Raw genomic sequence first — 15,554 nt, forward strand, 5'->3', positions numbered from 1 at the left:
TTTTAGTGAATGCCTGTGTGTCTTTTTAAATTCCCCCACTCTCTCCAGTTCCAGTACATCCTTCCTGAGGACTGGTTCCCAGAACTGGACAGCATACTCCAGAAGCGGCCAGACCAGAGTCCTGTAGAGTGGGAGAATTATTGTTTTATCCCCAGAGTTAATCCCCTTTTTAATGCATGCCAATATTGTGTTTGCTTTGCTTGCAGAAGCTTGGCAATGTATGTCACTGCCGAGCCTGTGATATATTGTACATTCCAGGTCCGATGTATATATACAGTACATTCCAGGTGCACCAAAACTAATGGTGTGCAAAGTATTAAAACGGAGCTAAACCCATCGATTTAAGAGTTTCAAAAAACGGTTACATTCCTGGTATGCCGGGATTGCCAAGTGTCCCATTTGCTTCTGCCTTCAACCAAACTGTCAAACCATCAAATGGTTGGTGTCATAACTGATCACACGTGCATCACCATGGCAGTTGCAGATCAAACAGAGGCTAAAATGGCAGCTTCCTTGGCTGAAAAGAATAGGAGGGTTTAGTTTCGCTTTAAGTTGGCCATACACTGATCGAAATTCAGCGGATCTAGTACAGATCAGCCAAATTTTAATTAGTGTGTGGTCTCTCCTGCTCAACAAAAGTCTATTATTTTATCAGTCAAAAGCAAAGGTTGGAAACATTTTCAACGATCAATGGCTGCAGCCAGTGATCAGTGTGTTCTGCAAATAGCAGATGCCGCTGTCACAATACAGCGTCAGTGTTCATGCAGTAGGGATTCCTCAATCCACCATTGCAGAGGTCCAATATGCCGCCTGCTGAGTTAGTCTTTTCAATCAGCATGAAACATGGACTTTGCTGATTGCAGAGCTATAAGTCTGATTCAGTAGCAGTCCCTGTACAACAGTGCTCAGACTAGGGATGACAGAAGCAGCACAAGGAGCCTGATGTGCTGCAGTAGAAGTATGCTGATTGAAGGGGGGGGGGCATGAAAGTCAAACTGAACTTCAGCAGAGAAAGAACGGGTGCCCTCCCTTGTCAAGTAGGAGTGTGCTGTGGGGGAAAAGTTGTGTAAATCCCAGGCCTGGACAGTCAGAAATACAAATCTTCTGGCAGGTAATACAGCCTCCATAAATGTTTCACCTGTAAATTGAGCTATTTGCATGAAGATCGGCTTTAAACAGCTTAAATACATTTATACAAACAATGAATCATTTGTAATTCTGTTACAGCAGTTATTGTTATGGACTACTCTGCACGTAAAGAATCCAAAGAATTCATCATTAATACATCTGGTAAACACTTACCTAGTGAGCCATAACTGCAGCCATCATATTTTTGTGCTATAGCCGATTTTCCTGAAAGCACAGGAAATGCAATGAAAGCAAGAAGACAGAAACTTCCTGAGGTATAAATCACTACATACCAGCACAATGTAGAACTCATAAAGGTTGTGGTCTGTGAATAAAACTACCATTTGTTAGAGCTCATGACACCGAATATAATTTGTGAGAAAGCACCCACCATGACTGAACATCCAGGCTTCACATGACATTTCATGTGGGTACTAGACTATTGAGGGAAATCATTTAAAATGCTTTACCATTCTGATATTTATAATTTGTGAAGTTTGGTAATAAAGCTCAGTTTCTTACAAGAGAATAAAACTCAAGCTGATAAAAAGTTATTCTGATACACAGTTCACAACCTCCTTCATGAATTCATCAAAAGAAGTACATCACCACATCGGCCTGACCAGACTGAAATCTTCATCATTATTTTTCCACAAATACTTTTCTGTACACATGCTGTACAAATGTTCTGGGCTTTCTGTGTCGCAAGAGGGAAATGAGTAAAACTTTTCCATTTTGGCAGATTTTTATAATATTTTTTAAATGTATGTCTACTCATAAGCCTTTTTGGATGATGTGAGGGAAGGGTCACAACCCTTGTCAGGTTTTTACTGCTATTTGGGGCTCTGTTATAGAGACTTCCCTTCACTTCCTGTCCTGCCGACAATGTTTTCCCAGACAGGAGGTCAGGGTACATGCACACAGCCATCTATGGCCATACAGTGTCAAATTGAGGGGTTTTCTTTGCAGGTGTACAGCCACCCCATAGACATGAATGACTGTAAATGGTTGTATGCAGGTACTTGGGTAAACCCATGCAGGTGTACAGGCATAAAACTCTAAAAGCAGACAGTCTGTACGCATGCACGGATTACACAAGTACACCCACATACAGCGGTGTAGAGCCATTTATGCCCATGGCATGGCTGTACACAGCACGTGCAGGGAAATACGCCTGAACTTAACTCGGTACGGCAACAGGAGTCCATGTGCTTGTACCCTAAGTGGGAACTCAAAAACAACCACACATGACAAATGATTTTCTTTAGTAGAAGAGGGGAAAGCTAGAATCTTTGTCAGATTTTTTTATTTGTTGCAGATTTTCCCTCACTTCTTGTTGGTGAAACCATTGTGAGCAGAACAGGAAATTACAGGGAAATCTCCATAACAGAGGTCCTGGACAGCAGTGAAAACCCAATAGGAGCTTTAATCTTTCACCACTCTATTCAAGACTAGAAAAAAGACTGGCTTAAGATATTGTTTAAAAGGTTTGAATAATCATGTCAAATGACTAGAAATGGATGAAGATGTCAGTACAAAGTCACTTTAAGGATTTGTAAAAAAAAATTCCACGTGAGAATGAAATCTTGTTAGTAAATGGTTATGTGACAAGAAAGAAGCCACACTGTAATGCAGGGTTTATAGACCCAAGGGTTTATCAGTCATACTTGAGGGCATTCAGTGCTCCCCTTCAATATTAGATCTCCCCACAAATCTTACCGAGCAGTGAGGCTGCAAATGGTGAACATCGAAAGCAGAAAAATAAAGGAATAATGACTGGTTAAATCACAATAAATACATAGGAAGATGAAGATATTTTCCTAATCGAGTCAAACGAGTGAACAACTGCTGCATGCAATCTACACGTCATTTACATTTCTTGCTTGCATTTCTGATTTTCAAAACAGTGCCATTTACCTAAAGACCAGTTCAGTTCAACAAGTAAGTAATCCTATCCAGTAACACTGCAAAAGTTTAAAGACAGAAATTTCACTCAGGGTGGGATTTCAAAATAAACTATCATATTTACCTAGGTAGATGCAGCAGTGGTCCCCCGCCGCCTCGAAGACTGAGAACTGAGAGATCAAAAATTGCTGATCGCTCAGTTCTCAGCCTTCACTGAGCAGTGAACGGTGACCATCAGTCACTGGCTCTCCTAGGTCTGCCCCTCCAGTGCCCACTGGAGCCCCGGGCTGTGGAGGGGGGCGGAGAAGCTGGCTCAGGCTCTGAGTGGCTGCTGAGAAACTGAGCCAGTGGCTGCTTAGGCATCTAGGTGGATCCCAACAATCAAGTCGGGATTCCTCTAGCGTCTGAACCAGGAGAGTCCTGTTAGCTGACAGCGGACTTAGCCCATTCTCGGCTGAATCTGGGTCACAGGAATGTGGTACTAAGTACATTCCTGTGTCCCACAGGAGAAGTAGAGTCAAAAGAGCTTGAGCCCTACTTCTCTTCTAAGGAAGAATTCTGGGCATGGTATATTTTTACATAGTTACATTGGATCAGCTTGGACCAATGTAACTATGTATATACACCATACCTGGCCGATGCCCCTGGAAGCTGGACACGGATACTTCTGTGATCTCTTCTTGCTTCCAAGTTCCATGCTGAGCAACTGACATGGTGCAGGAAGTCAGCCACTTGGCAAGGGCGCCATTCAAAGAGTACACTTTGCATCCTCTGAATAAATGCAAAGTGTTCTCTGAATAGACAAGGTGGAGAGAGACGTCACCAATCTCGCCTCTCCACTTGTACCGATCAAAAAAACACTTTGCATGCATTTAGAAAATGCCAAGCATTCCCTGAATAGCCCCTGTGTTGAGAAGCCGACCTGATGTGTTCACAATACATCAGTCTGGCCTCTCAGCACGGTACCCTGGAAGCAAGTGGAGATCACTGTGCTTTCTTCATGGCCAATCATAGACCAAATTCAAGTGCAGGTTTTATTTAGAATGAGTAAATCCTTAGTTCTGGCATTTTTGGTTAATACCAGTATTTCTGCATGTTAAAAGCAGCATCCGAGCAAGCAGTGTATTCCAGAATCACCAGCTTACACACAAAAGGAATTGTTAAAGTGTGGCAGCGCTCTATTGCCTGATGGAATCCCAATGTGGTTTCTGGGACAGCCAGCTTGTATGGAAAGGAAACATGAAAGTACCAAGACATAGGCATAGGTACACACATGACTTTTTATTTTCCATAATAAAAGGGTCTATCAAAAGTTGACAGCCAATGCATTTTAGGGGCCATACAAAAATCCCACTTCACAGGGCTATAATACAATAGAGACAATTTATAAAGAGACGGTTACATAAAATGGGTCTTTACTGCACTATAGTCCTGATAAAGGGGGATTTGTATATGACCCTCAAAATGCATTGGCTGGCAACTTTTGACAGATTTTTCTTGTGGAAAAATTATTTTTGATTTACCTTTTCCTGGAGTACATCGGGGACACATAGAAAGGACCTCACCTTGCCAACATCCAAATTGTAATAGAAAAAAAAGAGAATCTACCAAAAGCTTCTCAAACTACGGACTTTGGAGGCACAGCATGAGGCAGTTTGTGTATAAAAAATTAACAAATTTTATTGGATATACATTAAAATACAACAATCATAAAAAAGGGGAAGTTAAAAAAGCACCCTCGATCTGAGCAAAGAGTCAAACCAGATACCCAATCCTATGTATGGAGATAAATAATCACGGTGTACAGTAGGTAAATTAAAGTCCACCAATGAAGTAGAGGTTCAATATACAGGTATTCAGGGACACAGAGCCATTACGATAGGGTTATGCTGGTGTTTTTACATTGACAAAAAAAACAACTGCCTCCATGGCATAACACACCCCCCCCCCTCCCCCCCCCCCCTCCCCCCCCCCCCCCCCGTTAGGCAAGGCTTCAGTTTTCATAGCAAGCCATTAACCACAAAGGAAAAGGGCAGGAACTGTGTCCTGTGATGTACTCCAAGAAAAGGATTTTACCACTTAAACAAAATGCCCATTTTCTTTATTGTACATCACAGGACACAGAGCATCTTCTTATCCATGATAATAGGGATGTCCCAAAGCACTAAATATAAGGGGAGGGCAACACAGCCATAAGCCAACTGGCCCTGACCAACAAAACCTGAACAGGTTGGACCCTCACACAGCAGCCAGCAAAACATGCTGACCAAAAGGTAGCGGCTCTAACATCCACTTGGTAAAACTTTGCAAAAGTATACACCAAAGACCACGCAGCAGCTTTACAAACATGAGCTATCAAAGCCTGATGTTGAATAGCCCAGGAAGCACCCATATTCCCGGTAGGATGAACGGTCACCAAAAATGATGGGACTTTGCCCTTTAGACCGTAAGTCTTAGAAATAGTTTTACAGATCCATTGAAAAATAGACTTGGAAGCTGCATGACCCTTTTTGACAAATTGCAGCAGTCAACTTCAGCGTCACAAAAAGGAGCGGTAGAGAAGAACCGACACTTATCTGATCTAAAAGAAAACTGTATGTTTTGTGGCAGACTAGCTTTTTCTGCGCTGGACACACAAGACCCAGCATATTAAACCAGCATTGGTGTTGAAAGTGACAGTAACCATTACGAAGGAGGTAGAAATAAAAGGTTTATACTACAGAGAACATACGAACGGATATAGCTTGTTTGACTCAGTAATTAAAGGATCCACATGCTCTGGTAAGAGTCCATTTTACTCTGTGGTGGCAGCACATCTGGGTGATTCACAGTCTGGATTGAAATCTTCACCGTACACTTTGTTTCTTCACTATTTTTGATGGACTTGGATTTTTCCACATAATTTGATTCATTTTATTTTATATTGAATTTGATTTTGGAAACACTACACTATTTGACTTTTGTTTTATTAGATCATTTTTCCATCACATTTTAGCATGGCAAAATTTGGTTTATTTATGATTTACAATTTTTCTAATTGTTTTTTGCCAGCGCGATACTTGCATGTTTTCAACTTCAGGTAACACATGATAGCACAAACCACATCCAAAGTGCAAAGAGCCTGGTCTCCTGGCGTCTGCAGCTTAGGACAGAAAGAAGGCAACATAATGTCCTGGTTGAGATGGAACCAAGAAACCACCTTAAGTTAAGTTTAAATTTCGGCTGGGATCATAGAACGACCTTGTCACGGCTGTAGCACCAGCAACAGGAAAGAGCAGCCAACTATAAAACTTTGCAAGTCGAAGTGGATGTGGAATTCCCTTCCATAGGTGATGGTCTCAGCGGGGGGCATCGATAGTTATAAAAAACTATTAGATAAGCACCTGAACGACCACAACATACAGGGATATACAAGGTAATACTGACTATTAATTACACACATAGGTTGGACTTGATGGACTTGTGTCTTGTTTCCAACCTCACCCACTATGAAGTAATGGCAACCAGAAAACGAACCTTCTGAGTCAAAAGGACAAAAAAAAAATATATCCTTGATGGGTTCAAGCAATAACAATACAGAAAGTACCACGTTGAGGTCCTATGTGAAACAATATGCATGACATCTTGTACAAAGGCACTCACCAAGGAACGCGAGTCAATCAATCTCTAAAAAGGACCGCCAAGACCAAAATCTGACCCTTGACCATACTCAACGCCAGTCCCAGATCAACTTCAGGTTGAAGAAAAGCCAGGATACAACCCATGACATACTTGGGAGGATCAAATTTCCCACCTGCACATCAAGCAAAATAGGACTTCCAAGTTCTTTGGTAGATTTTCCTTGAAGCCACCTTCTGAGCCTTCAGTAGAGTAGGAATGGTTGAATCAGACTCCCCTCTCTCATGACCCTGGCTTCAACAGCCATGCCGTTAATGCCAGCGACTGTAAAGAAGGATGGACCTTGCAACAGATCGGGTCAATCTGGACAAATCCAAGGGTCAGAGTACCAAGTCCTCTTGGGTCAGGCCGGGGTGATCAGAATCACCGGAATTCCTTTCCTGAAAAGCAGATCAGGTAGAAGCTGAGGCAGTTGTCAATGTCTTCAGAAAGTCCACCTGGGTCCTTAGAGCAAGAAATTGTCTGGAGCGAGGATCACTCTTGCCTGGATGTATTCAGTCTGGCCTAAATTCTCCAATCTGTGGGTTGGAGATAAGCATGACTCTGGTCTCCAGCAGAGAAGCAGATTGCTCCCTCAGAAGTCAGTCATCCAGTTACCCTATAACAGGGATACCCTGGGTATGCAGATGCCACAGAACTGGAGCCAGGACCTTGGTGAACACTCTGGGAGCTGTGAACAGGCTGAATGGGAGGGGCCACAAACAATGTGATGACCCTCCAACGCAAATGGCAGAAACCTTTGGCGAGGTGGAAAGATTGGTAAGTGCAAGTAGGAACCTTTCATATCCATTGATTCCAGGAAATATCCCTGCTGGAGAGAAGCCACCAGTGACCCCAACAATCCCATCCGGTGTATTCCCTGCCCAGTTATTTATGTGCACATCCCACAACCCAGTATCCTACTTATAGCATTTCTTTTATGGTAAAAATATTCACTCATTAAAGCAGTATTAAACCCCAAACCAAAAATGTAATATAGCACAGCTTACCCATTAATAGATGTGGTGGCTGCATTATTTTTTTTTTTTTTACTTTTTCCCCTCTGTTTTTACCCAGTGAACTGGCCAGTAACACACCTCCTGTATTAGAACACCCACAGGGGCACAGCAGACAGCAGCATCGTCAGTGGGGGGGGGGGGGGGGGATGTTAGCTATACTAGCAGATTTAAATACACTAACACATTGAAGCCAAACTCCAATGAAGACTTTATAAGCAGTTCCAGCAGTTTTTCCTTTTCCAATAGGTTGATATGAATACATGAATAAATAAAAGCTGATCATTATAAGCACCCTTGTCAATGTTAATTCGTTTGTCTCAACACCCTAACCTGATACAATCTGCAAGAGAGCTTGTTCTTTTGAAAAACAACAGACTTATTGGCTGGATCACGAGATGAAAATAAAGGAAAGAAAGCAAAAAAAAAAAAAAAAAAAACCATTTAAAAAACACAGTCACCACATGTAAGTGCTGACAAGCTGCAAGTTTACTATTGGGTTTAATACTGCTTGGGGGGGGGGGGGGGGGGGGGGGAGGACAGTCGCAGTGTGGAGGAGCTTGCAGGAGCAGAAGATCAGGTAAGGATAACTGCTTTTTACTGTCCCCTAGGCATAAACGAACAGCTAACCCTTGCAGTACAGCCACAGCTCCACTGCAAGGGAGAACATTTTAGTTTTCTAGAGTTCCACTTTAAGGCTCCAGCATCTACCAAAAACAGTTTCAGGCGGATTGCCCCTATTACGGTATATCTTTAAATGTTCTTCTATTTTTGTCAAATTATAACTGCTTCTTCCCCTGAGCATAATTACCTGTTTCATCATTCAGGGCACCCACAGAATGCAGCAAGCCTGCTTCTTTCTTGTTTCTTCTAGATACAAAAACAGATCGTGAGAAATTCAATAATTTCCCTTTGGGATTATTATTATTATTCTGAAAATTCATATGGCAAAGTGCAACACAGTTTCTCTGTATCCTGAATATATACTGTATATCGGAAGCCATTAGGTAGGGGGTGAGTTATATCACACTTTTCACAAATCGGGGTAACTATTCCTTATAATTCATGACGAGTATTATCTGACAATTGATTAGACTGGTAAGTACCTAATTTCTTTATTAGTTTGCCACATAGATCCTAGAAGCTCATTTATAAATCTAGAACAGAGTAAACATTGCAGCTTTATTTGACAAGAATGCCAATGTAGTAATCTGCACCAATAAGTGACATGAAATGACCTTATTCTGAAGAAAAGTTAGGTCGCTATAGGATATTGCACTTTGGAATGAAAACTTAATTAAACACAGCTGGTAATGTTTCTCAAAGCAGTCAATAAATTTAAAAATGTAACGTCTAAGTTGCTAAAAAATTGTAACGAAATGTATCCCCTGCTCTCATTTATAAATGAGCCTTGTGATCTCCATGTGATTGACTATACAGAATGCATTAAAGGTGTATTTTGCTGGGATATACAAATCAGCCTGTGGCCTATGAAGCTGTATACCACTACATTTTATAGCAATGGTCGCTAAGAGCAGCAGCTTTTGCAAATGTCTGCACATATTCCACTTATGACGAGCCATCCACTAAGCTATGTTTTGGAGACAAAGTAAAACAGATATTGCTCTGCAATCATGTTAACCGCTGTCATGTTTTGATGAACAAATCTTAGCCAAAGACCTATGTATGAGCACATATGCAATCTGTTATCTTTGCAAAGCAACAGCAAGTTTAGAAAACATGCTCAGATCCGAACAATGTTATGATTGTGATTTCCTATAATAGACAGTATTGTATGGAACAAGGGCCAAACATTTTGGACACATCGAAAAATAACGAAAGCTCTGCGACTTAAACTGTATTGCGCTTGTAAAATATGACGGCAAAAAAAAGAATTGACATGTATTGCAATCCCACTGCCACACAGGGCAGTGCATTGGGAAATAATTCTGCAGCCTGCATGTTTTGTGAGCTGGCTTACATAGTCGCAAAACAAGCCTACTGAATTCGATTTTTCCGAAATGTATAACCACATGACTTGCCATGCCTGTTATGGTGAGAGTCAGTCCTAAAGCGAATGCCAAAATGTGTTTCAAGTAGATGTCAAAGCCTGCTATTCAGGACTTGGCAAGAAAACTACAGAGTAAACAAATGTGTCTGCATTTAAAAAAGACAACCACCATATTAAGAGAATAAAGTTTTAGCTTTGTATTTTGCCTTCCCTGGTTCCTTCTTTTTCCCCTTTTTCAACATACTACTGTTTTTTACCACATATCATATTTTAGACCCAATTATATTTCCACTGCAACTCTGTGCTTCTCTACACATTGCAGGCAGATCATGGCTGGTGGAAGAGGCTGGAAGGGTGATGTACATATCTACTGCAAACATCACAGCACCCTACCTCAGTACCCCACAGCCCTGATGCAAGCAGTGGGCTGGTTCTCGGGATAAGTTATGCAGGTATCAAAAGTCCTTGATGGGTGGGTGTCACCCTGGAGTAGCGGACATTGCTACACAGGCTACATTTGCATGCAGACCACCCCAGGTAACAACTACACATGCTGAGCCTCAATGATTGAGGCTGGGTTCACACCTCCGACGCATGCGGCTCACAGCAGGGGTCCAGTGCATCCCTGTTCTCCGTTTCAGGGACGAATTATGGCCGAATTTGTGACTGAATTCAGCCCTGAATTGGAGCCAAAAACGCACCGGGGCCCTGTGCAAGCCGCTCCACAGCTGCAACGGAGATATGTATACCGGCTCCATGGAGAGCCTGTCACAATCTCCTGTCATGCGAATTGGATGTGGGGAAACCCGCATCCAATTTGCATAAGTGTGAACCCAGCCTAAAAGAATTGAAATCCAATCAATGAAAAGGGGGTGGCCAGTAAGCCTAAAATAAGATTTAGATGAGCCACTCCAGCCAGGAATGAGGTGAGCTCTATCTGACTTGCTGCAGCTTTTAATGTAGTTAAGTGAGCGTAAGCAATTGCAGTACAGCTAGTGAACCTGTACGAATTTGCAAGACTGAAGGAAAGGCTGGAGTTCACCTTTAATTCATTAAATAGTCCAACCTGTTTTGAAAAACATTTATCAAAGGGTTAGTTGACCTTTACAGGGAAATTTTTTCTTTTAAAAATGTGAACAACAGACCCCCCTCCCCAAACCCCGGACCCCCCTGTACTTCCCCCTCCTCACCTCCTGAACAGTCAGGGCTCTCACAGCCAGTCCAACAGTCTGGGGATTTTAAATCACCACTTTTCCCCTTATTCTCCATTAGTGCTTTCAGGACAGATCAGCTTCTAAATGGACAGCGCATCCATGTGACAGTGCTGACCAATCAGAATCCATCTGGACCATCCTGGAAGCACTGACAGAGAAAAGGGAGAACAGTGAGGATTTCAAAACCCCAGACCACTGAATGGGCTATAGGAGCCCTGTCAGCTCAGGATCGCCGGAGACAAATACAGCGGGATCGATAGGGTGTCTAGGGTTAGTTCACCGTCACATTTTTTTCTGTAAAGGTGAACTAACCCTTTAAGAAATGTTAAAGTTAAAGCTGAACTCCAGTACAGCGAAGGTGGGGATCAAGTGTTATGCTGCGTACACACGATTGCACATTCCGACAACAAAATCCATGTTTTTTTTCCGATGGATGTCGGCTTAAACTTGCCTTGCATACACACGGTCACACAAAGTTGGCTGGAAATTCCGAACGTCAAGAACACGGTGACGTACAACACGTACGACGAGCCGAGAAAAATTAAGTTCAATAGCCAGTGCTGCTCTTGTGCTTGATTCCGAGCATACGTGGCACTTTGTGCATTGGAATTGTGTACACACAATCGGAATTTCCAACAACAAATTTTGTTGTCGGAAAATTTGAGAACCAGATCTCAAATTTTGTTCGACGGAAATTCCGATGGAAAATGTCCGATGGAGCCTACACACGGTCGGAATTTCCGACAAAAGGCTCCCATCAAATATTTTCCGTCGGAAAATCCGACCATGTGTACGCGGCATTAGTTCACATGTAAGGTTTTTATATCGTAACAAGCCCTTCAGAGTTTTTGACTATGTGGGTGCTTACTGAAGCTTTTAGGCGGTTACATCTGTATATTACAATCAACATCGGAGGAATTCTATAACTAAAAAGAAAGGGCATAAATCTAAACATATGATGCTGATTGTGCCAAAGCAGAATAATTTGTCCCATGTTTAAACATTCACTTGTCCAAATGAAAGTCAAATCTTTTAACCGATGTACAGAATTACTTCTAAATGTTCACAATAATCAGGGCTCATTGTCTGGCACCCAGAAATCTCCTTGTCCTTTCTAAGATTCTGTGTCCTAGGCATACTAGGATTTACTGCTGAGCCCTGACTAGCTCCAACTCATCATGTAGAGTTTACGCTAAAAATTCTTGCCATACCATGAGGCAACAAGGAAAGAATTTCACAGATGGCATACTGTTAATATCAGCTTTTACTTTGCTATTGGCAGATATATTATTGACATATTATTAACATTTATCAGCCATTTCTTTCTGTCATTCGAAGCTTACCTCCATTGCTCCAAGCAATATATGAGTAGTGCAAATATGTAGAAAGATAAGAAAACACCTAAACAGAACAGCATCCCACCAACATAAGTAGTCCCTGAGAGAGAAAAGACACAATGTAAGCATGATGAAATGGACACATAAAAAAATCCCCCCATACTATCCAATCTACATACTGCTAATGGCAGGGCTGACCAAGACTTCCAGCATCTTTTGGCGGTCTCCATGCTCTATAGGGGTATCTGAAAAAAAAACAAGCATAATCATTAAGACTTCAGATGCATCTACCATGAAAAAACAATCCCGCGTTCCCTCTGTGTAGCAGGGACATCTGGTATTACACACTGGCCACCAACTCCTATTGGCTGCACCGATCCCCATAATACCCCCACAATCATATATGCAAATTTGCCTTTTCCTGAAAGTTGATTCTGGCACATAACTGGGCAAACTCCTCCCTACCATGTGACAGAGCCCGGGCTCTATAACCTGCTACTCGAAGACCAGGCACTGCAATATAAGAGGGAGGAGAATCGTGTTCTATGTGCAGAACTACTGTTTTTTTCTATGGGGAGGTGAACAGAAGCAAGGTAATGAATCAAGGTGAGAGCCTACTAACCAGGTACGTTTTTAAAAGCACCTTCCATAAAAAAAATTACATTTTCAATAGTATTAACGAATTTGGCCTCTTAAAGAGCTTACCGCTATTTCAGATTGCTACAGAAATATTTTGATGGGCAGAACAGAATCTACTTTCTCTGACAGCATCCTATCTCCCAGGGGTGGAGAATTCTGTAGCAGATGGCCTGAGTCGTCACTTTATAGACCACGAGTGGTCCTTGAACAGCAGATATCTTCAGGAGATTTTTTTCAACGTAGAGGACACCAGACATATGTCTGAGGGCCACAGCATCCACAGATGACTTCTGAGGTTCTTTTTGCAATACTACACTTCACAGGCAGTGGGTCAGCATGCATGTCTTTCCCCTTACATCCCTAATTATGAAGACAATATTAAGGATCCACCGCAAGAGGGAGGATGCAATTGCAGTCATTCTCTTTTGGCCCAACTGACCATGGTTCCCACTGCTGAGGCAAAATAACAGCACCTTACTCTCTTTAGCCAGGAATCTACTCCTAAACGTCCACCCCAATTTGAGTCGCCTCAATTTGATGGTATGGAGGTTAAAAAAGGTGCAGGTTTTCCAGTTTAGCTATTGCAGAGGAGGTCCAAAGTACCCTGCTCAGGGCTAGGAAGTGGTCTACTAATGCCACCTATTATCAGGTTTGGAAGAAATTCTTTGAAGTTACTGACCTTAAGTGCTTTGACCGTTTGAGGCCTTCACAAAAAATATTTTGGAATTTCTGCAGTCTGCCTTGGATAAGGGACTAATTTACAATACCATCAGTTTAAACCTCAACTTTTCTGAAGCAAGACTTGCCATTGGTTCCACGTGCATTAATGCAGGAGCCTTTTGGGCAAATGAGACTATTTTCTAGAGATCTTTGACGTTGAAGACTGTGCTGTTGACAGCAGTGACATTGGCCAGACGGGTGTCAGAGACCCAGGCTTTTTCCTCAAAGCCTCCTTATTCTTCCAGGACAAAGTGGTCCTTTGCTCGACTCCAGCATTTTTTTTCAAAAGGTTTCAACCACTTTTCATTTGAACTAGGAGGTAGCTCTCCCATCCCTTAGCCAAGCCATGGAGTCTCCAGACCAGGGAGGATTGGACCAGAGCGGACTACTTACTAGCACAGGACAGAAGAAATCAGAAAAGTGGAAAACCTGTTCATCCTACCGGATGGTCCAAGGAAGGGTCAGGCTGCCTTTCCTAGAATCATCTTGTCTTGGATAGTGCAAGCGATCAAGCAGGCTTACAAGACTATGGGTCTTCCCCCTACGGTAGAACTTGTGGTTCATTCTACAAGGCCAACAGCAGCTTTGTGGGCGAGTTACACCAAGGTCCTGGCAGAACTGGTGTGCAAGGCAGCAAGTTGGAGGTCCCCAAACACCTTTATCCACCATTACCAGCTAGGCATGACCTATGGTCTTTCAAATTCTTTAGGGGATTCCGTTCTCTCTGCAGCCTTGTCCAGAGGGCATGTTTAATTATAAAAAAAAAAAATTGCAGTACATGTTCTCTTTTTTTTTTTTTTTTTTTTTTATCTGCTAGCTACTTCCCACTAGTAGGCTGACATGATTTGATCTAGGAATACAGAAAGTTGGTGCCATACTTACCATAATTTTCCTTAAGTAAGTATGGAAACAATTTTCCGTAATGTAACTTCAGCCTCATAGAGTGCTATGTTCTGACAGAGGGATGGGAACTTCCCATCCTGGTTCCAGAGCAAAAGTCAGGCTGAGTGGTGCTCATCTTTTCACATGAAGCTTTGTATTCTGTGAGTGAAAACAAAGCTTCCTATGATTGCCTGACTTGGGCTGAAGAGGAAGCGTTGTATTAATTCATAGAATACAAAGCTCCCTGTGAATAGCTGAGCAGCCAACATGATTTTGGCCCAGGAGTGGTACAGGAAGTTCCCAACATACTGCACGAACACAGCACTGTATACTGTATGTAGATGAGGCTACATAAAGTTTATACAGCACACTCAGCCAAGGTTAGTGAAGTAAATAGTTCATTTGGACCAGCTAGGTCCAAATGAACCATTTAAAGTTAAATGAAACCTGGAGATTAGCTTTAACCATTTTGTCTCTGTGAACATGGGTTTAAAACAGTAGCAGCCATGAGCTTGTATTTATTTTCTTCAGCCTGCTCCCCACTGTCATGTAAAAGTGATCTGAGCACTATAGAGAAACCGATTTGATAAACTGTTGCACAAATATTGTGTAAAATAATAATAATAAAAAAAAAGCAACCACTATATTTTTTATTGTTCAAGACCTCTGCTTTCAGAAAATATATACTGTTCTTGGTTTTTAAGTAATTTTATAGCCAAAAATGCAGATTTTATGTATATGCTCGAGAGTGAAATGATTTAAAATATGAAGAAAAACATTACTCAGGGCTTCAGTATATAGAGCAAAGCATAATAGTATTAAAACTAAACTCCAGGTAGATATAAAATACACAAATCAATGCACGTTTTAAAATGAAGCTAGTATAAGTACCACAATTTTACTTGCTAAAAGCCACATGCAATCCTCTATACAGTGGTCCTCAGACTGGAAGAGGGAGAGGCAGGACTGGGACCAATAGGGTGCACTGCATGCAAATCTCCTGACACAGAACGTGTTGATAGGAGGAGAAGCAGCCAGTCAGCAG

The 15,554-nt window shown here is 42.0% G+C and overlaps 1 protein-coding gene across 4 annotated transcripts in view; it reads right to left on the minus strand.

Moving 5' to 3' along the window:
• SIDT2 (SID1 transmembrane family member 2) overlaps positions 1–15,554 on the minus strand; it is a 114,765-nt gene that overhangs the window by 40,098 nt on the left and 59,113 nt on the right. For 2 of the 4 annotated variants that reach the window (XM_073602374.1, XM_073602373.1), the window contains exons 9-13: positions 12,448–12,513; positions 12,275–12,368; positions 8,518–8,576; positions 2,848–2,859; positions 1,303–1,353 (exon numbers count right to left, since the gene is read on the minus strand). In XM_073602374.1, the coding sequence (XP_073458475.1) occupies positions 1,303–1,353; positions 2,848–2,859; positions 8,518–8,576; positions 12,275–12,368; positions 12,448–12,513 (282 nt within the window). The remainder of the gene's footprint in view (positions 1–1,302; positions 1,354–2,847; positions 2,860–8,517; positions 8,577–12,274; positions 12,369–12,447; positions 12,514–15,554) is intronic. The other 2 variants (XM_073602376.1, XM_073602375.1) reach the window with 1 other exon arrangement.

The sequence above is a fragment of the Aquarana catesbeiana genome, linkage group LG10 (genome assembly GCF_042186555.1).
Source record: "Aquarana catesbeiana isolate 2022-GZ linkage group LG10, ASM4218655v1, whole genome shotgun sequence".
In the NCBI taxonomy this organism is placed as follows: domain Eukaryota; kingdom Metazoa; phylum Chordata; class Amphibia; order Anura; family Ranidae; genus Aquarana; species Aquarana catesbeiana.